At 36.1% G+C, this 22,773-nt stretch overlaps 5 protein-coding genes across 5 annotated transcripts in view; 2 read left to right on the top strand and 3 right to left on the bottom strand.

Moving 5' to 3' along the window:
• Pez (protein tyrosine phosphatase non-receptor pez) overlaps positions 1-5,479 on the top strand; it is a 28,948-nt gene extending 23,469 nt beyond the window's left edge. Inside the window, exon 11 of the mRNA XM_076119017.1 lies at positions 265-5,479. Within this exon, the coding sequence (XP_075975132.1) occupies positions 265-393 (129 nt within the window). The 3' untranslated portion in view covers positions 394-5,479. The remainder of the gene's footprint in view (positions 1-264) is intronic.
• A 151-nt stretch (positions 5,480-5,630) lies between these two features.
• Positions 5,631-7,991, bottom strand: CycK (cyclin K). The gene is made up of 3 exons (XM_076119364.1): positions 7,379-7,991; positions 6,440-6,626; positions 5,631-6,159 (listed from the first exon to the last, which is right to left on the bottom strand). The coding sequence occupies exons 1-3, from the start codon at positions 7,891-7,893 to the stop codon at positions 5,683-5,685; spliced, it is 1,179 nt and encodes a 392-aa protein (XP_075975479.1). The 5' UTR covers positions 7,894-7,991; the 3' UTR covers positions 5,631-5,682.
• Positions 7,992-8,368: 377 nt separating this feature from the next.
• LOC142976313 (proton-coupled amino acid transporter-like protein acs) lies at positions 8,369-16,104 on the bottom strand. The gene is made up of 10 exons (XM_076119599.1): positions 16,033-16,104; positions 15,808-15,954; positions 15,215-15,365; positions 14,708-14,829; positions 14,279-14,363; positions 13,805-13,916; positions 13,331-13,479; positions 12,708-12,883; positions 8,955-9,139; positions 8,369-8,649 (listed from the first exon to the last, which is right to left on the bottom strand). Coding segments are annotated over exons 1-10 (1,410 nt in total). The 5' UTR covers positions 16,035-16,104.
• Positions 9,332-12,041, bottom strand: LOC142976054 (uncharacterized). Its single transcript, XM_076119256.1, has 4 exons — positions 11,950-12,041; positions 10,853-11,017; positions 10,642-10,769; positions 9,332-10,348 (listed from the first exon to the last, which is right to left on the bottom strand). Exon 4 carries the CDS (start codon positions 10,318-10,320, stop codon positions 9,676-9,678), a length of 645 nt encoding a protein of 214 aa, XP_075975371.1. The 5' UTR covers positions 10,321-10,348; positions 10,642-10,769; positions 10,853-11,017; positions 11,950-12,041; the 3' UTR covers positions 9,332-9,675.
• A 781-nt stretch (positions 16,105-16,885) lies between the features above and the next one.
• On the top strand, positions 16,886-22,426 carry BckdhA (Branched chain keto acid dehydrogenase E1 subunit alpha). The gene is made up of 8 exons (XM_076119255.1): positions 16,886-17,029; positions 18,556-18,827; positions 19,266-19,522; positions 20,019-20,184; positions 20,578-20,781; positions 21,300-21,418; positions 21,724-21,871; positions 22,283-22,426. The coding sequence occupies exons 1-8, from the start codon at positions 16,949-16,951 to the stop codon at positions 22,359-22,361; spliced, it is 1,326 nt and encodes a 441-aa protein (XP_075975370.1). The 5' UTR covers positions 16,886-16,948; the 3' UTR covers positions 22,362-22,426.
• Positions 22,427-22,773: the final 347 nt, after the last annotated feature.

Raw genomic sequence — 22,773 nt, 5'->3', positions numbered from 1 at the left:
TGGTCACCTCCCCGCAATAACCGTAGCGCCTCATGTGGTGAATTCTAATCCCACCCGTGACCCGGGACAAGTGTGATGAGCACGAGTATTTGTACTGAGTTTGGTTGTCAATTACTTATTTGTATAAAAGTATGTATTTAGAAGTATATAAATATGTTTATCAGTTATTTGGTTACCATAGTACAAGCTCTGCTTAGTTTGGAATCAAATGACCGTATGTGAGTTGTCCAATGATATTTATATTGACGCTTTTTTGATCCTCAGGAGCTGGACATTCCTCGCACGATCAGCATGCTGCACCAACAACGAGCGAACCTCATACAAAACGTACACCAGTACAAGTTCTTACACCAACTGCTGCTGCAGTACTTGAAACAATCAAGACTTATATAAACAAGGAAACTGAATTACACCACACCTTGGAGAAAATCATACTCATTAATAATCTTCTTATCGTATGGTTAGTGGTCAACCTAGTGTTAATGTTGTTCAAGCCCGAAGGCCTTTGACGTGGCTTCACGACTGTTATCTTTATTGACAACAACCGGGACTGACTTTTTGCGCACGGAGACGCCCAGTTCAAATTATATCGGTCACCCATCTATGGACGGCGCCAAGGTTTGCTTATCCCATAGATTGTTTACCGACCGCAACTGGCTGTGGGCAAGTAATACTATAGTTTGAAAATATATTTGAAAACTATAGTATAGAAAGTGTGGACTCAAGAGCTGTATGGTTTCTGAAGGAGAAATTTACAGAAATGTGAGTATTTCCTGCTCCTGTGAGTATTACAGGCGAGATAGTCTGTGTGTATTGAAAATATTTCGTGAAAAGTATTGTTCTTTAGCTACAAACTATAGTTCAGATTAGTACTATATAATTTTACATATAGTACTAAATTATTGTAAAGAAAATCTGAAATGTGACTAGAAAATTGACCCCTGTGCAGCCGGGTAAAAGATATTTGAATAGTACTCTAAAAAGATAATACTTTAAGAATGGTACTAAAAGCATCTTTGTGAGGTTACTACACTTATTTATAAGCAAAATAATGGACTGAGTAAGTGCCTTAATGAAATTTTAACTAGCCTAGCTAGTCAAAATGATTATGTAAGAATACTCTACTCTTTTAACATACTTACTTCAAATTAATTAAAAATTACATCTTATGGACAAGATTACGCATAGTCCATTGAATGAATTACTTTAAAATGAAATCTTATTGACAAGAAATAGATATAGTCCATTAAAATTTTATAATTTTTAGACCTTCGCTTGCTTTTTTTAGGGACGCAATTTTTTTTATGTGTAATTCTGGGGTAAGCCACCCATTTTGAAAAGGCTTTGCGGCCAGGAGACTAAGATGATGACTCCACAAACTTGAGCTTATATTTCGATTGATCCTCCTAAACATTAAAAAAAAACATTTTTTCCCCTGAAAAAACGCATCCCTCGATATAACTTTTTAGTGGACTAACTAGGAATTTCCTTACTCCTTATATCGGAAACTATGATCTCCATTTTTAAAAAGTATTTTTATTGAATCGAAAATAGTCAATACTATTTGAAATCAATTATTTGCCCAACAGTGGGACACTACAAACAGGTTAAAGAAAAACATAGATACATTTTTATGTAGTCTATTTTAAAGCTGATTTTTTACTTATTTATCAAAATATTTCCAAGCATCCAAAAATGTCAATGGTGATCTCATAAGACATCTTTGATTTGATAATAAAATCTTTAAAAAAATTTCTGAGCTGGTGATCATATTTACATTCTTCATAAGACCAAAATGGCAATAGAAAAATATATTATTATATTTTCTAAACAATGAAACCTTGTCTAAAACACATATGAATGCTAAGTTCTTGTGCCGATCGAAAACTACGAAAGATATTAAAGTTATAACGACACGATAGATAACTTTAAGTATTTAAATAGTGTAGAAAATAATCATAATTTGTAACAAATGATATAACAGCTTTTTATGATGAACTTGCTATATCGTTCACAAGTATACTCCAGTGATGAAACATCAACATAAAATCGCGAAATGGGCGAAATACTATCTAACTAATAAAAAATCTAGCTTTACGCCTACGGCTTTACCCGTATGAAATTTCACTCTTTTTGGGGTAGAATTTACAAAAATCCTCTCTTAGTGCTCCTCTACATCCCCAGTCAGTCACTCAATCACTCAGTAACGAAAGAGATTTATGTGTGTGATTTTCAGTGGCGCAGTGATTAAGGTCACTACGCCACTACCACTGTGTCAGGAGGTCGTTGGATCGATTCCCACACAAAACAATTATTTGTGCGACCCACAAACAGTTGTTTTGAGTCTGGTTGTTCTTTGTGTCCGTTGTTTGTGTGTTTGTAAAAAGTCCCCGCGACACAAGAGCAATAATTTCATAGTGCGGGAGTTGTCTTAAAAAAATTGAGCTTTTGACTGTTACGTACTTGTGAACGATTTAGTAACACTATCAATACCGACATAAAGCCTCCCAGGCACAGATAAACACGAATATTCGACAGTGCCAGCCGACAGTTGCTCAACCGACCACGCCTTAAGCAAATTATCAAGTAATTTGACCGCAAGGCACATATTTGTAATATATCATGGTTTTATGTAACGTTTTAAATATCTGTGCAACAAAATTGTGAAAAAAATAACTAATAACTAATAATATATATAGGTACTAAAAAACTAATTAAGTTCCATAAAAAGAATGAGTTTTTTTATGTAAAGTGATATCCGAGTGGTATAAGTAGTTTTCATCATATTACTTGTATTACCGGTAAAGGAAAACATTGTAAACGAAATCTACATGTCTCTTTATTTTTGAGGTATATTTAGCGATAGTTTATCTATTCAATAGCATAAAGCTCATATTATAAACATTACATTTTGAAAAGACAAACTACCGCTAAATTTTAATGTGCCTCAGAAACCGGGCAATAGTGTTCTTAAACAGTTCTTGTAGAGATGTAAAGTCCTCCAACCTGCCAATGTGGTACACTCAAAACCTAACCCCAATTTCACTACGAGAGGGTTAGCAAATGGTTAAATATCATTATTTACTAATTAGACCGTTTTTATGGCGAAAAATACACTATCGAGTATAATAGACGTGATATTATGTATGTATGTATGTTGCCTAAATTTGAGATTGTCTAAGAATTAACTTAAAAATGGTTATGTATGAAATGTAGAGTGAATTTTCATAAATTTTGTTGTACAGATATATAAATAATATAGTATATAAGTATATCGACCGACTGGATCATAGATCTACAATGAGATTGAACGACAATGGACTGAGACACATGTTCCACCTTATTTCATCTAGTGATAATTGTATATTATGTATTTATTATATATAAACAAACAGTTTTTTATTGATTTTTGTATAGAAAGTTACGAGATACCGAGTTTTGTGATTGTTGATTGAATTTTTTTATAATATACACTTAGTGTTTACGTTTTATATGTAAAATGAGAAAGTATTATAATATTTGAGGTGGGAAATCGAAATAAAGAATATTAGCATTTTTTATGAACACACAGATATATACTGCCTTACCAATAAACGTGGTGTAAACTGTGATTAGTTATATAGTGTTTTGTCACTTTCAATCAATTTAAAAACTATGTATGAGTGAAAAAGACAAAACACTGTATGACTAGTTTACACGACGCTTATAAGTAAAACTACATTACTGTATTAAGAACTATATTGAATGTTAAAACTTATTAAAAATATTGTCTTGTTAGACCTATTACGTTTGTCACAAATATTTACTTATCTGCATCACGCAGAGCATTATAATTCAACCACAAGAATTGAAACACAATATCAATACTAATTATTCTCGTATAATCAAAGTTAATTATCAACTTTAAAATTCTCGCATGTTGAATATCTATTGTTATACAAGAATGCACTGCACCCAGTGGAGTAGCTACTAATGCTAAAAATAAAACAAGAGTCCTGTACACCTAAACTACTAGACACAATAAAATGGTTTGTAGATCACTGTCCAGGTCAGTAGCAACGCCACTTATTGCACCTTCAATTGCCTCATGTTTCGGCGCAGGTTACATTGACCGTGGTCACATTAATCACATGTCCCTAGTGTGTGTAAGACAAGCTTATCACGTCTCGCTTCGGTGTCAACTGTTGTCTTAAAGATAACAGCTTTGATGCCGAATAAAAGGTATGCAAACGTTAGTAAGTCACCTCCTATTCCCTATGAAATAAATAATATTAACTTGGAAAAAAGGCTAGGCTGATTGACTTTTTTTTACTTTACAGTCAATTAAAAGTCGTTGTTTCAATTCTTGTGGTTGTAAATAGTATTGAATATATAAACTACTGCCTAGATATCCCGCCTCGCTAGAATAAGTGAAGTTATAATATGTGCCTTAAGTGAGAGATTACCGACGATCTGACGACCGTGCGTGCCTTCTAGTTAGATATACCATTGTGTACTGTGTTCGATGCACCGGCACTTCGGAAATACTACAAAACTAGCACATTTAATTTTGATGAAATTGGTCTAGTAAGGCTTGCTACACACATATTCTAAACTAAAGCCTAACTAATGACTTAATGAAGTTAAATCTATACATACAATTATTAATTGGTTTAGTAAAGGATAACATATCGAAATATAAAGTAAGTTTAGTTTTTGGGTATGCAACCTGAGCCATAACGTCAAGTAATTTTAGATTAAAATTCATGATTAGGTTAATCCTCGTATTATTTATATTGAAAATAATGCATCCTCAGTGGTTTATTTGAAAAAATATGAATAGTTTGGTGTTAAACTTGTTTTGTAGTGAGTTCGAAGTTAGTCCGTTGATATTGTCAGTCAGTCTTTACTGAGTATTGTAGTTTCGAAATGTTTATTTTGAAAATCTCTTGTATGTATCGGCAATGCGAACACAACTTAATATTATAATCCTTTAAATTCGGTATTATTTAAAAACAGTGACCACTTATCAGACAAAAAGGAAGCAGGAAAAATATTACACATCAATAATTTGACAAAATTTTATGAGTTATTTTTTTTTTAATAAATATTAGTAAGGTCTACATGTTTTTCAAAGAGAGATTATCAAAAGCTTCGTATTGTCGATACAGTATTGTATATTTAGTTGGTGCAGTTATGTGTTCATACTGTGTGTATCGTACCTTTCTAGTCGAATGGCAACTCCATATTATTATTAATACAATTATTATTGTTTATAGCTTGTACATTCGCGTCTAAACTGTATCGTATGCACAAATTATTTTAATACCACTAAGTTTTTTACATTTTAGTCACTAATGTTTTTAATCGTGTTTTGTGATTGTATTTATGACTTGCAGTTATATTCCAGTATTTTATTTTAACATGTTACTGCCGAAGTATTGTACAGACGGAACATCAAAATTTTTGAAAACTGACAATAAAATTACTAAGAAACGTTTTTATTTCGTTTTACTGTGTTATTTTCCCCTTTAGGATCATTTAAAAATGAACTAAATAACAAGAAATGTAACAGGAAAATATAAGGTAGTGATGTAGTTTACCCAAAATATGTCTTTCACAAGATATAACTTTAAATAAAACAACCAAGATTAAATCTATCATTATATTTCGGTAAAAAATTATACAATACCCTAACTTATATTACGGCGGCGGATAATAGGGGCGAGGGGGCGGTCCGGGGGGCGGGGGCCCTCTTCCAGGGAGTGGAGGAAAGTAGTTAGGAGGGGGGACATTGACTGGCGGGAACCTAGACGGGGGCGCCGGGGGAGGTTCCGTATACACTAAGGGAGGGGGTGGACCTGCTGCTAAAGGTAACCTGGGTGGGGGAGGGATAGTTGGTGGAGGAGCGGTATAAACCGGGGGGTATGGAGGCAGGCCAGGATACGCTGGATAGCTGTACCTCAATGGTTCCATCTTTGGTGGTTCGATCTTGAGCTCGGAGCCGTTCTTGATGGGCGTCACGACCGGCTTACTGGCGATAACGGACACAGGTGACACTGAAGTGGGCGGTGTAATGGAGAGGGGCTTCTTCTCGTTTTTTGGCTGCTTGCTGTTGGCTGGTAGAGGGGGGGAGTCGCTGCCTGACGACTGCGGCTGCGGGGAGTAGAGATCTAGCACCTGGAAAAGTAATCGTAAAATATAGCAAGTTGATGCATTCGAAAATAAAATTTTAACTTTCCTCATAGTATTTCAGTTGACCACTGGCAAGGCAAGAATACCTTATTGTATGTCAAGCTCGCATTTAAATTCTTTATACATCTGATTCTGTTTAATATGCTTGGAACAACCAAAGTAAAGAATTTGACATTTATGCTGTTCTAATAATCATTATTAGCAAGAAAAGTAGGCTTTTCTTTTTCTTTTTCATAAATAAAAACTTGTTAGTTTAAAACTGTACCTGATGACAAATATCCTCAAGTAGTTCCATAGTGATATCTTCAACGAACATGTCCCACCACGCATTGTGCTTGGGGACCCGTCCATTCCAGTCCAGCACCTCAAACTTGCTCAGTTTCCCCGCCAGGAACATCAGAGCAACGGCTATCACTTCCGGCTCCCATTGTAGGCAGAGTGTTGTGCATAAACTGGAAAGTAAATGTTAATTTAATTTCTACAAGTAAATTAACTGTTTTTCTTATGAATGTTGTGCAAGTTCTAATTAGTCATGTTTTATGAGTGAAGAAAACATAACACTATGACTAATTAGAGTTTACACAATGTTTATTAGTAACTAGCACCAAAGGGTATAGTGTTATATCCCAGGTAACTGGGTTGTGGAAGTCAGATAGGCAGTTGCTCCATGTATAACACTGGTATTCAGCTCCATCCAGTGAGACTGGAAGCTGACTCCAACATGGCTTGGAAGAAAGGCTAAGCTGATATATAACAGCCGGCGTTACTACGCCCAGTTTCAAAAGTTATATTACAAAATGCCTTCGAATTTTTAAACATAAACAATCCTCTTTAATCACTCTATCTATGAAAAACATGAACCAAGATCCCGTTGTTTTAAAGATGTAAGCATACATAGGGACAGACAGGAAAACAATTGTTGAAAACCACTTAATTGTAACAGCTACTTTAGACAAGTTGCATTTAGACAAGTGCAAGTTATATTTTCTATAAAATGTTTAAGAAGACTATTCAGGTAACTTATGAGGATTTCGCAATACCAGAAAGGTAGACGAATCTTGTATAACTTAATTCAATGAATCAAATTTAATCTAAGCTACTCTCTCCTCAAGTATAATGACTTTAAACATCAATGCAAGTATCAAGTGCATGCAACAGTACTGAAACCTACTTCTTATCATGTACAAGGAGTATAAAGCCTCACCTGTCGTTTACAAACGTCCACGCCATTTGTACCATCTTCTGTAGCTTAGTCTTATCACCCTTCAGACACTTGGCGTATTTCAACAGGTAGCCGTAAGGGTGCTCCACCTGCAGGTCGAACTTGATCGTCTGCAGCAAGATACGCTCTAGTGTCATCACTTCTTCCTTAGGATCGTCACCAAAAGAAGCGAACTTCTGCTCAGTCAACAAAGATTTCGCCACTTTTATAATATCTTTGCATTTCTTCGGCGTCTCCTCCACCTTGCCAGCCAGGAACAGGCAACAACACGCGGTTATGTACCTCGGGAATGTTCTGAACGAGTGGAACATGTAGAAACGATGAAAATAAACAACGCCAGTCGCGACTGTGTTATAACCTAGGTCCATCTTCGACCCAGTGTCGATGATGAATCTCGCACCCTCCTTCCTGTACCGATTCTCTGTCTCATTGGATATCCCATCTCGACACGAGGGCGTGTTCTGCAGATCCTTCTTGTCATAGTACCAGTAAGGCATTGTCGTAGCTAAACTATAACAAAAATACTAACGATAGACGGTCACTAACCTCCACAGCCATTTATTTATTACTGACAACTAACTATTACGCTATCAAATTGAGAATAGGTTGTTTGCCTATGAACTTGCAAAATGCTTGTCAATTAAATTTTGTAGGGTTATAATTGTAACACGTTTGACAATTCGGTTGCAAATTGTTGCCAAAACAAAACATTTTTTGTAATATTGCCATTACTACAAAAATGTACAGTTTCCGAACGTATTATTTTTAAAACTATAATCAGATACCTACCATTATTCCGTCAGAGACGTAAAATCTGCAATCCCATCTCGAAATGTGTCTTAGACTTCCTTATTTATTACTCTGAAAAAACCTTCATTCTATTCGGTTCAGGTGATTTATAAAATATTATTTATAAAAAAGTAAAACAAATGTTTTTCCTTTAAAATTAATATTTATTAAAATATAAAAACATCAAAAGAAGTCCATGGCATTTGGAGATCTACTTCCTATTTCCCGTATCCATATTAAATAGCCACAAAAATAAACACCTCCAATAAAATGGAGAACACCAATAAACATTAGAAATAAATCTTTAATCATATGAAAATTGTATTTGCCGTAGCTTTCGGGTTGATCGTATCTAAGACTTAGGTCCATCATAGCGGGAAACAGTATTGACACCAGACTTGTGCATAAATTACCAACGAAAGCTACCAGAGGTCCTTGGAACGGTATATTGTATGCGACTACAACTGAAATGTAAAAAGCATTGTTTATGTTATCGTATAGTCAATCATTAAATAGAGTTTCTAATCGTACAACTGTTATTTTCGCCACTACCAGGGAATCAATCTATGCAGTAATAAAAACCACTGCTTCTGCACTTTAAAAACAGACAGGTTTATAACGATAGTGTAGAGAAAGTCTTAAAAAAAGGTTGATATTCTTATATAATCCATGTACTTACTAAAAAGGACCTTTCGACCTGATGCAGGATGAGCGCTTATCTTTAAGTAAGTATAAGGAAAACGAAGTGTGTAAGATCTTGGTTACTAACATGAAGAAATAACAAACGCAGGTCTGGCGATGATCTCAATCACTTTGAGGGTCTTCGGCGAGGGTGTGTGGAACATGTCCCTATATTTAATCACTTCGATGACCACTGCAATGGCCGGGTAACACTGCAGTGGGTATGATGCCGTCATAGATATCACGAATATTCCAAATGTGACCATTGCTGAGCTGGTGAAAAGGGATATCAATTTAGAACGAACTTAAGTTTTGGTTTAAATTAAAAAAACAGCAAGTATAGAGATACTTAGTATTACATTCTTAGATTGTGAAGCAATACATTTTTTTTACCATTTGCAACGTAGACAGACCCCAGAATTAGACAATGAGCTGGAAAAAGGAGGAATAGGGAGGTAGAAAAAAAAAATCACTTTTTGGAAATAGAAGAGATTTTATTTTCTATTTTCGTTTATTGGTCTTTTTTCTAAGTGACTTTATTTTTAAGGATGGTTTAAAAAACAGATCCACTGACCCACCCCTAATGTTCCTTAAAATTTACGTAAGGCTCAAGTTCAATCAACAAGTAGTTTACTATTTGTAACTAGCTAAATAAAGTTATTAACTGACATATTATTTGATATTAAGTTATTAACTGACTTATTACATACATGATAAGAGCGTTGTGTATGCTTACGTTCTTTTGAACATCTTAATGTACCATTTGATACCTCTATTTCGCTCCAACAAATACATCGACAGCTTCTGATCTATGAGATCAACGATTTGTTTACCATATACATATATATGGCGAACAAAACCATTATGTCGTCTGCGTTCGTGTCTGTCCACTCACGCAGACGAGATGATGGTTTCAGTCCACCTTTGCTCTTGAGAGCGGCGATCGTTTGTTGGGCATATCGGTTAGTTTCGGTGACGATTAGCTCTATAATGCTTTTATCCCATATGTCGGTAAAAGCATCATAGGGCGAATCGTAGCCCCTGACTAGTCCGGGAGTGGGGCCGGAAAAATTTTCGGGCACTCCCCGAAAACTCTCGAACCCCTCCACCCAATCGAAACTTGTTGACATGCCCAACAAACGATCGGCTTCGTGATCAATGCCCCGCTCTATATTAGTTATGATATCCCGGACAGGTTCTTCGAGCTCCTCGTTGCCCGGGATATCTTTTCTGAGCCCCGTCAAAGCTGTAGTTTCGACAGGAGATACGTCGAACTCACTGCCTTGACAGGTCTCCCTCGTCGCAGCTGCTCCCGTCACGCCCGATGTAGACGTGCGAGCCTCGGCATTGGGCTCTGCCAGTGCAGGAGGAAAGGAGCTGCCGGTGACCCAACGCCGCACGTGCCAAGGCGCATTTTTTACCAGCTCCTCGGCCTCGTCTTCCGACAGCTCCATAGCCTCCACATTCTCCAGTATATCAGAGCTTAAAAAAATTACAAAACATTGTAAACGCAGTGTATCATACGAAACTCTCGCGAAAAGAAACCGGTGATAGTGGTAGGTATTAGTAGTTTTATATTCGTACATAAAACTATTTAATAAAAAAAATACAGTTAAAGAAAACGCAATGTAACATAAATAATGCGTCAGCTGATATTAGAGGTCAACGCTCAGTCAGAGTTTAGGGTATATTATTTGAATGTCATCGTCCGTATAATTAAAATGTCAATTGAGTATGATAATAATACAACATATAGTAAGAGAAAACAAACCCACCAAAGAGGCACCTCGTGATCGTTCGAGAGGGGACACTGCCACTAGGGGTTTGTTGGATGGGGATCTCCCCAGTAACCAACAAGGACCCGCCTGGGGTGGCAGTGAGGCCAAAAGCTCGGTTCATGTTCCTAAAAATGCAATAAGTGTAAAGGGTCGTGTAACATATTAATCATTTAAATGATACACAAAGATGCATATCGAAAGTACTTACCGGGGTGGTGAGGAACCAATGCGAGGGTCGCTGGCCTCACTATTGGCCACCAACTGCATGAGCAGAGCCCGACGAGCAACTGAGGGCCTCTCCCTGACCCGTTCTGAGATCGGAGTCACTGAACGCGATCGCGCGTCAGTGCTCGACGATCTCAGTCTAGCCAATCTAAAAAGTTTTATGAGTAAGTTTTTGACTTCTAGTAATTTTATTTAATTTCAACAAAAAAACATCCATACGAAATACAAATGATATAAACGAAATCACTATACGACACCAAGAAATATATTTATAATTTAATAAATATAATTGGAAATATTTATATACTTCAAGATAAATTAAAGATTTGTCACGGGTGGGATTCGAACCCACCACACGCGGCGCTACGGTTATATCGGCGAGGTTACCATGCAAACCACTGCGCCAAACGTGCGTTTTGTCTGAACAAAGTTATAAATAAACAATATATAAACTATGGTTTTAACCGTTAATAATATAAATTACTTGAATATATATATACAAGTTATAAATTTCATATTTTTATCTGTCCCATGTAAATTAACGGCAAAGAAAATGTGTATTCATAGACCACTGCCTACACCGTCAGATAACAGGCGTAATACAATTATAAAAATATGTTAGAAAAAAAATGCTAATTGATAACAGAAAATAAAATAAAATATCATAAAAAAAATATATCAAAAGTAATGACGACAAAAAATCTGTGTCGCTGACTGTACTAAGTTCGAATGCCAGAGCGAGACAGATATATGCGAATAATGGCGGCCGACGATTTAGCAGTTTATCGTCTTTGAGTCAATATTACTCTGTAATTATGTTATAATATGATAATTGGTTGAATTGAATCATGTTCCTAAATACATAATCTAGTTGTATACATATACTTTAAACCAAATATTAAAACATTTGTCATAAAAATATGTCAAAATATGCCACTTGTAGTGATGATAAAACTTTACTTATAAAAGTTTGTATCATTTTCTCGGTCAATTTTATCAATTTGCAACATTATTTCATATCACACAGAATGTACAGTTTCTTGCCATTAATTCTATATGTATAACATTATGCACACTTACCGTTTTCTTCATGAAATCATGCTTCACAATCCGAAAGAAATCACCAAAACAGAACGCACACGGCAATATGGCGCGAATCACCGCGAATGATTTACGACCGATTACGTTTCGTTTCTTTTTTCATATCTTTAATTGATACATTAACGTTCCCAATTGGTAACAACAAAGAATGGAGAATGTTTACAAATTTTGATTATTAGCACTCCATATTCTCTATTAAAAATAAAAAATACTAGTGAAAGAATTACTTCAATACGTCAATTAATATTTTTATCTTTTTAATTAGTCTTCGATTTATAAGTAAAAAGTTGTAACCGCACGGTGACGGTGTGACGTCATTATTTACTATTATTACACTATAAATAAAAATGTAATAAGCGGACGAAAACACAACAAAATAGTGCATAAGCTATTACATCTAAGACTGGAGACTGCTGTTAGCGGGACTCGATATTTTTCGAAACTTTGAATGCTTGTAAAATCAAAACTACTTGGTATTTTTGACTAAAACCAAAACTAGTTTGCATGTACATGTGCAGGCTATACTGAGTCAATTTAAAGTGATTTGGTATACCTAGTAACATTCTCCATTATGGAATAGAGAAACAAATGGTAACATTTTTTTAAGTCTACAGTGAAAAGAAACGTAAAAGAATCTATGGCCAATAAGAGCGAATGTTTGGTGTACACCCGTGTGTACATAAGACAGGCGTGCGCGTCTGCGTCTTGTGTACACAACACATTCACATACTACTAACAGGTCTTCATATGGCAGACTCCTCAGGATATTTTCCTCCATGGGTCCGAAGGCCCAGTAGCCGAGACTGCCGAACACGACCGACAGAGCAATAGGAACACCCAGCCCGACGTTGATCACTCCAAACTTTTCAGTCATCTTGCGAGGCTGCTTCAACGCTTTGTCTAGGGTTAGGATCTAAAATAATTAAAAGCTAGATATAAAAAATCTCTTTCAATGTCATTTCGGTTAGGTAAATAATACAATATTTTTGTTATGTCAGGTTTGGTTTTGTAAACTGCCCCGGTTTTACAACGTTTTTTTACAAAATATCAGATCGATAATCCGGTGTAATAGTGTGAGATGTTTTCACACATATATGCTGTCTCTTATATATTGGATAGGCTATCTGACAGTTATCCCGATATCACGAGTTGTGCACTTACCTTATGTGATCAAGAAATAACCTCCTTCATCTTGAGTAAGTACATAATATATTCCCTCAGTAAAATTTATTTGTTTAAGCTGTTTTCAATACCTATTTATAATTCATTAAAAATATAGTACCTACCTAATTATTTTTTTAAATATCTATGGTAAATATATGTATCCCTGACCGCAGAGTAAAAATAAAGTCAATGTTACCACTCCAACGGCGCTTAGATTGAACAGGCACATGCCACTGGTGAACAGCCAGGCTGGCATATATGGCTCCAGAGGTCTTAAGTGCTTCTGAGGCTCTTTAAATATGTGGTAGAACACCAGGATCAAACCCACTGTGTTTAATACGTTACCTACAAAGATATTGTTTATTTAAACATAGACTAACTATACAATATTCCTTTACTATTTTAACATTATCAAGGGGCGGCTAAGAAAATTATCACGAAAATTTTACAAGATTTATTGCCCTGAATATCTTTTTTTTAATGCAAAGTATCGGTGCTACAACGATCATGTAATTCGTGATATTTATTCATAATTTTTCAGAGAGATTCTGACATTCGAGACCTGTAGCGATTGCCCTTGAATCTTACTTCTAATTAGAATTCTTTCCTAAGCACAAAAGAACCATCCATCTTTATCCAGAAAAAGCTCTAGAAGTAATATAATAATTACCACTCAAAGCGATATAGCTGACGCGAGCCAAGTTCTTCATATAGAACTCCAGCAGTAAATACACTGGCAATAGCACAGCCAGCGCCGGGGCCACGCTCTCACAATCTATTATCTGAAAACACGCTTTTAAACTAACAATAATTATATTTTCATTGCATCTTTTAACCATTCCTCTGCCATTAGGTACAGAAGAAGACTATAGACGTATTATAGATGAAGCAGGAGATTCAGGTTTCTAGCTGTCCTTTCGTTAGAAAGAGACGTAAGTAAATATGAGGTATGGTACCATATGTAGGTATCTCTTTCAAATGTCAACTAGCAAACGCAGTTAGCGCGGAAAAAGTGCATAGCAGAACAATTCGGCAGTTTGTCGTAAGAAAATTGTTTCTTTAATGGTTTACAACAGCTATTGTAGTTAATACTTTGTAATTTCGATCTAACGAAGTAAATATGGAGACTTTATAAAGTACTTACATCTCGTAGGCTGTCTGAAGTCATGACGACGCACACTGAACATATTCCGAGCTGACTAAGTAACATGAATAGCGCTACTAACGTCCTGTCAACACAGATACAACTTCTTTATCTTTGAGATATGTATGTCAGTTACCAGACGTACTACATAAGTCTGCCCGATCAAGACCGATGCAACTAGGCAGAAACGTCGGGTAACAATAAGGTATCGTAACCGTTAAAATTCTTAATCTCATTTAGCAATCTTAAGTCCTCCGTAGCTTTCAATATTCTTGTCGACTTTTTGTCAGCCCGTGGCCACAGTCGATGCAATTCGATCGAAACAAATAAGGTACCATAATCTTCAATTTCCAATCGAGTTCAAGACCTGTTGCATGATAATATTATGTTTTAATATTCTTGTAAGTTTAGTAGTTCATTCTTACTCACGGAGCACGATGTCCTATTGGATGAAAGATCGCAGGGCCACGGAGTAACGCCAGCCGAAACCCATATCTATACGAGATGTAAGGCACCCTCAGTCTTTTACTGATGTCTGCTAGGCAATTCAACTGGAACATAAGAAAAAAGTAACTAATCAGTCCTTTTGAGGACGAATACTAGGCAATAAACTAGATTTTCTTTACTCGCAGAAACTTAAAGAAACATACAAACAAAATACGTACTTCTAGCCTCAAAACCTTCTCCCGTAATTCGTTAGTGTAAGGTGTGATAACAAAAGTTACTGCGAATGCACAAGATTTTTCTAGTGACTGCGTCTGCGTAAATTGAATCCCTGGGACAAAAACTGTCCCATATGGTAATCAGTATTAGTTCGGTTTAGATTAGGTTATAAACTGTCTGTGTACTATCCATACAGTAGATTTTACGTGAAAGAATACTTAACACTCATTCACCCATAATTACAAACTTTCGCAAATATTGGTAGGATTTTACCAGAAGATGATGCGTGTGTACGATGATCCAGCCCATGATGATAGTGATGACAGCTCCGGCGACCTGCCCGCTGCAGCTGAACGCCACCGGCATGCCGAGCAGCCCCACACCACACATGGTCCGGAGTAGGTACACGTACGCCAGCCATGGCCTGAGTGACATGAATCATGCTTAGTAAAGTCCATTGGAGAAAGAGTTACCGAAGAAAAACTGGTGTCGGTTTGTCAGCACCTATATTCTTGTTATAATGCTCTGGAGTCCATTTTGAAACTTAGTCCAGTCTGCCACGAGATAAGGGTGGTTTTAATCTTCTTGCGTTTGTAAAGAACTGTTAATGTCTGTTTTCGCGTTTATGACTGTTTTCTATGAAAAAATTGCGTCATAGTTTCTTAATCTTAATGAAGAATTTAGGAACTAGGGTGACAAAAAATCTAGGTTTCTGAAAAACTTAGTATTTTGTGAAGTATCTACACACAATGACATGTTTTGTTCGTACTGTTGTGTGATGTGTTCGCCTTTCCCAGCCATCACGGTCATTATAATAAGTATAAATTTTACTTTGATGCGCTTAAATATAAAGTTACTTTCCTTACTTTAGTTCAGGGTGAGGATGCCTATGGTCCCTCGGATCATAATCAGGGTCATCTGGTACAGAAGACAGACGGGTGTTCCGAAAATCTAAAGGCCTATCCTCGCCATGTGGAGTAAATGTCAATTTACTGACTTTCTCGAACGCTGCCCTGAAAATTTACAAATACGTTCAACAAAAGCACATTGAGAGTGTAGGCATAGCAATGTTATTATTAAAATAGTGTTACATTTTAGTATTTGTTGATGAAGAAATGGTATTTGTTATGCATTTTGAAGTAGAATGACTTCAACTGTCATAAATTGTTTCCCGCAATTTGTCGTTGCAAGTCTTCGTGGGTTAACCTCCTTTGAACCTAAAGATGTGTGATTGGTAGTGTTAAGGTACAGAAGAGAATGCACACAGGCATTACCTAAGTAAATCGTGTAGTTACTTAATTTGGCATTTCGTAATTATTTTTCCATTAATATCAAGCGAAAATCGGGGAAGGAGTATGATAACTTTAGTGATTTAATAATAGGTATATCTTATCAATTAAATAATAATGCTGCAATAACAGTTTCGACTGAGATTCTACGCGGGGTATTATGCTTATCTGATATGTCGTCGGATATCTATGTAGGAAAACTTATCGTTGTTAAATAAATGCAGATTGAAGGTAGATTACGAGCTAGTTTCCTTATTTGGTGCTGCAATGCACCTATCTATTGAGCAAAGAGGCTAGCAATAGGCTCATGTAGCAAAAGACCGAGCCCTACCTGTATTTCGATAGATTAAAAAAAAGATCTTTTGGCGCCAAACCTAAATTATTAATTCTTTAAATTGCATTTTGTGCAAAGTGACCTAAAATGTTCAGTGCGTTATAAAATGTCACAAAACCGGTTAGGTACATTTGTTGATAAATAAAACAAAAACAACTCGGAAAGGAACACAAAGGCACTGACTTACTTATGTATAAAATTTAATTTGCGGTTTACCTCCTACAGACTTCAATTCATTAGTGAATAACGAAATAAGAGCTAATATTATCATCATTACGATAATATCGTAATAACAACAAACTATCGGAAATACGTAATAAAGTTCGCCTTTTTAACGAAAGGCCGTCCTTATCACACACGCGATAGTATTTTAAATTTGAATGTATGTTTTGCGCCAGTAACAAAATGGCGCTCAGAACGGGAGCATGTGTTTTGCGGCTCAACTCACTGCGAAATGCAGCGCGGGTTAGTTATTTCACAAAGTTATTGTTAATTTAACAATATTATCTCATAAATTCTATTATTTTTAGTGTATAATAAGCTTTAATATGAGTTTTTTTTTAAGTTTTACGTAAAACGAAATCAGTGTACAAAGTGATTAAAATGATAATCGTGTTTCGAGATATAAACAATCGTGCGATATTGAACCTTATTGCTAAGATATAAGTTTGTTTTCGTGACGTCATTTTTTGGTGGAATAATAAGTTTAATAGTGATGTTCTACTAAGGGTTTAATTCATCGATAATATTTGTTTTTTAGTGAACAACTTTCACTGCATTTGGTAGTTGTCTTATAAGTTAAGGTCGTCCGCAAAATATTTGATAAACTTATCAGCTGACTTTATCACTGCCAGAATGAATAATGTTCATAAAAATGTCTAATTGTTGTCAAAATTAATTACGAAATTATCATTATCGCACCTTGATTTTGTTGCTATGTAAATATTTGAACCAAACTTCAAACATGTCGCCAGTTTTTAAGCTATTACTTGACTACTTTCGTATGCATACCTAATATTTAAATTAGGTATTCTCGCCCGGTCACAGTATGTAGGTACAGTCTATTATTTAAAAACATAAGTAGATTTTTTTTTATTTATCGTGGTTTTGGATCTTACTCAATATGCCTATTTGCATTTCAAAAGGTTTATTTCTGTAGGTATGTGAATAATAATGCATTTTTATTTCTCCGTTTATTGAAGTTGATTAACAGACGAACAAAATAAAACTTAAAAATATTCAAGTCTTTTTTTGATTTAATGCGTTTTTACGAGAAAATATTTATGAGAAACTATATTGTTGTTAAGTTTGTCAGATAAATAAATGACTTATTTATTTGAATACGTAATATACGCTATCATTAGCATTATGAATGAACCTATTGACATCGTTATTTTACATACTGTGACGTTATTGTAGTTAGCTATTGATGTAGTAATTTTAGACAAAGTTGCTACATAAATAACACAATAGCCTACTATAAAATTTACTTTCTAGAGAGATTATACTGCAAATACAATCTGCATGATTTTACTTATACTTACAATAGTAAGCCGTTTATTTATCGAAATATATTTTTTATTTTTAAACATTTTTTCCTTATCATGATTGAGTATCCCACCACTGGGCAAAGGTCTCCCCCCTTTTCTTCCAAATCACCCTATCGGGTGGCAAGATCTGACGAGTATTTCGGGGGTTATCACGTATTTCGGTTGACAAGAATATGAAAGCCACTATGCTGTACATTGTTTCCTCCCTTAGATTACAGTAATGAACACGTTACGTCAAAGCAGCAATGTACTGAAAAGAGACCATCAATCTGACGTACACTCGTTTTCAAAGTCGTTGTCGTTGTCACTCGTTGCTAGTAGGTCATCCCGCCATCTTCGTTAAACATAAAATAGAATATAATGATTATAATGATGTATCGTGGAAAACGTCTCTTACATGCCTGCAAATGTGACTTCATGCATAAATATGTTTCATTCCAGTTGTTGTCCACCCACACGCGACCGGAAGTTGCACAAAACAACAACGGGAAATATGCCGACTTCCCGGGGGCCAAAGCGCCGTACGTGACTGAGATGAAGTTCCTGAACGAAGCGAGCTACGACCCCATCCCTATCTACCGAGTGATGGACAACAATGGCGCTGTGTTCGATATTAGGGAGGAGCCCAATATCGATAACGACACGTTATTACATATGTACAAAACTATGATACAGTTGTCTCAGATGGATAAGATTTTGTATGAATCGCAGAGGTAATTATGACATTCTCACACTTTTTTTCTCTCCAAAAAAAACCGTTTCCGTTTTTTAAATACAATTTTACCAAAGAAATCTGGTCTGGTCTGGTCTGTTCCTTTACCAGGTACAAACGCGACCGAACGGGATTAAAAGTATCCTATGTCCGTCTCCATGTTCTAAACTACCTCTCCACCAATTTTAAATAATGTAACTAACACCACTCTCTTTTATATCTATAGAAAATTAAAATACTACTCGTTTTTCCCCAAAAGACATAGGTACTGTAAAATATTCAGTTGAAAACTTTAATAACTATATAGTGATAAAAAACAGTGTCTGCCTTTTCCTGTAAAGCCTTACTTTGCTCTACCTTAGAACGGACTTAGATCAGCAGATACCTAAAACAAAACATTTTACACAATCACTTATCTAATTATCCCTATAACTTGCAGGCAAGGTCGCATTTCCTTCTACATGACGAACTACGGCGAGGAAGGCATCCACGTCGGTACAGCAGCCGCCCTGGACCCTCGTGACCTGGTCTTCGCGCAGTACCGTGAGGCCGGCGTGTTCCTGTACCGCGGCATCACGGTCACGGAGCTCGTGAACCAGTGTTACGGCAACCATGAGGACCCTGGGAAGGGAAGGCAGATGCCGGTACATTATGGCAGTAAACAACATAATTTGGTCACCATTTCCAGTCCTTTAGGTAAATAACTTAATTTGATTGTATGAACGAGTACCTACATTATTTAATGAAATGCTGATAATGGTTGCGTGTTCATAATGGGACTTATAAGATCCTAATCGTGGTGGATTTTAATGCTTAGTTCCAAAATTATCTGTACTTCGAAGGTATCTTCGATCATTTTTCTTTTTTTATGCATAATAAATTTAAAATGAAAAAGAATTAACTAAGGCAGATAATGTTTAAAGTTTCTTTTAAAAATCATTATCGTTGCACGAATAAAAACGGTAAAAGCTTTCAGGCTCAAGGCAAAAAGAAACGTTTATTGTCCCACTCCTTGCTCATTCCGGGAGGAGACCCTTGCCCAGCAATGGGACATTAGTGGGTTAAATTTGTTAATGTCCCACTGCTGGGCAAAGGTTTGGTAAAGATATTTGCAGATAAAAAAATCTACTATAATCAAACATTTAACTATCTATAAGCTATAGTATAAATTCTGTACTCTTCTACTCCACAGCTACTCAAATGCCTCAGGCAGTAGGAGCAGCCTACGCCCTGAAGCGTCAACCGGACAACGATCGTTGTGCGCTGTGCTTCTTCGGAGACGGCGCCGCGTCTGAGGGAGACGCCTTCTCGGCTTTCAACTTCGCTGCTACGTTGGACTGCCCTATTATCTTGTTCTGGTAAGATATTATTCTAACTTAAAAGTATATCTTTACTCTTTTCAATACCAGAATATAAGTACAATGTACCACTTTAACGAAACGTACGGGATTACTTGGCATTTACCAAGCGTTTACACACATTAGCTTGGGCATCAATAAACATTCCTGGAGATGCAATAGCGATCGTACCTCTGTTTTTTAATTTACGTTGGATCCTTATGTTATTAAGAAGGTAAGAATTTTTAAGTCACTAGGCTACTATAACTGTACAACGAAGGATCGATTTCGATTCGGTCACTGAACGATTATTTTTGTGACTTAGGTACACATTGGTGTTTATACGATTGTTTTAAGTCGGTTGCTAAAATATTACTTGATAATATTAATATATCGAAAATTATCCGTTTACAGTAGAAACAACGGCTATGCGATCTCCACGCCGACGAGCGAGCAGTACCGCGGCGACGGCATCGCGTCCCGCGGGCCCGCGCTCGGCATCCACACCGTGAGGATCGACGGCACCGACCCGCTCGCCGTCTACAAGGCAGTCAAGGACTCCAGGGAGTTCGCCATCAAGAATAACAAGCCGGTGCTGATTGAAGCTATGTCTTATAGGTACCTAACTGTTGCGTGCGATACCGTTTGCGTGGACTACAATTATATGGCTTCTTAGCCCCAAAAATTCTGTTCCTATAGGATTTTCAGGACCTAAACTATTCTATACTCTTTCCCGGGACTCAAACTATCTTTATACACAATTTTATCTAAATCGGTAGAATGGTTTAGGCATGAAGAAAAGGCAGACAGCTACTTTCACGTTATAATGGCAGTAGGGATTATTTTAATCTTGCTAAGAATGGTTAATTATGCAGTATTGATTGTAGGATTGGGTTCCATTTAGGACTTTTTCTTAAAGTCTTAAAATTAGCTCTTTTGAGTAGATCATTGTATTAAATGCAATCTCCTAAACTTTTAAGAACCAATGAGTCCAAGAACCAAGAATTTTTAAAATACACTTCTGATAACTCGTAGTTAAGGTTCCTTCGAAGATTTAACTCTGAGAATCGAAAGAACCGAGTATGACCCAATATACGCATTAATTAATACGAAGCCTTATATTTGTTGTGTTTCAGGGTCGGCCATCACTCTACATCTGACGACAGTACGGCTTACCGGTCCATCGAAGAGATACAGAAGTGGACCAAAGACGAGAGCCCCATACAGAAGTTTAAAATGTATATTGAGAACAAAGGTAAAGCAATATGCTTACAATTTTAGGTCTATTTATGTTGCTGAAAGCGCCTTTTGTTAAACGCCTGTAGCATTCAGTAAAACTTGGATAGTTTCGGAAATCATGCTACAGAAACAAAAAAGTCAGTGAAAACCTGCACATTTTAATTAAAAATATCCAACCTCTTTATTTTGTCGTAATATTGACGCCACTTGGCCTATTTGTTCTCTGCCTACCTCTACCTATAGAAAAATGGCGTGATTTTATGCACGTAATGTTAAGTAATAAACTGTTCGGTCTCGGGATTTATTGTTCTTTCTATCCAGGCATCTGGGATGCAGAACAAGATAAATCGTGGACGAAGGAAGCAAGAGACATCGTCGTTAAAACCATGCAGGAAGCAGAGAAGAAGAAACTGCCTCACTGGAAGGAGATGCTCGAAGATGTCTACTATGAAATGCCTTCTAGAATTCAGTAAGTATTATCTCATAGACTGTCATAACTGGTCTAATTGGTCGATTATTAATGCCCGGTTTCTGAGGTACATTTAACGGTAGTTTATCCATTCAACAGCGTTTAAACTCATATTAAAATGACGGTTTGTACACATAAACTACCGCTAAATGTACCTTAGAAAGCGAGCATAAGTGAAATTATGATTTTGGTAAAGCTAACAAGCGGAATTCCGTGTCAGAAAGTTTTTTTTCTAACGACAGTACTGAAAAATGGTTTTAATTTATTTAAACGATTTAAGTCAGTACAGCCAAAATTTATCTATAGGTAGATGCATGAATGCAAATCGCAAGATCGGTGCACCAAAGTGCAATCAATTCCTTTGTTAAACGTTATTTGTGACTGGTTTTCTTAATTAATTATATTTTACAGAAAACAAATGAAGCAAATGGAGGAGCATTTGAAGAAGTACCCAGATAAATACCCGCTGGACAAATATCAGACGGAATAAACAGTGATGTGGTGCCAGTTTAGTTGTGAATTTGTATAATAAAATAAATTATATTTTTTGCGTTATCGATATCTTATTTGGAGGTGTTACATCCCTATAATCTACATAGAAGGTTCTAATTGATAACCTTTATTAAAATATGATTAAAAATATAACAACTACGTCGCTCTCATTAGTTTCATATTTCGTGAAACTAAACCGCTTTTACTGATGAGCTTCATAGGAAATGTTTGTTTTGCACTTAGTCAATTCTAGCAATCTGATTAACGTAGAATAAAATTGGGTGTTTATGCTGACTATAATAATTATTTATTTTACATGAAAGCCTGAATAAGATTATCGTTTTCTCACGTTTTCAATTTTTTCAGTTTGTGTAATACGTGGAATGAAACGTTGTTGTCAAATTGAGTGT

This window comes from Anticarsia gemmatalis, chromosome 10 (assembly GCF_050436995.1).
Source record: "Anticarsia gemmatalis isolate Benzon Research Colony breed Stoneville strain chromosome 10, ilAntGemm2 primary, whole genome shotgun sequence".
In the NCBI taxonomy this organism is placed as follows: domain Eukaryota; kingdom Metazoa; phylum Arthropoda; class Insecta; order Lepidoptera; family Erebidae; genus Anticarsia; species Anticarsia gemmatalis.
This window is presented reverse-complemented; position numbering and strand designations above follow the sequence as displayed.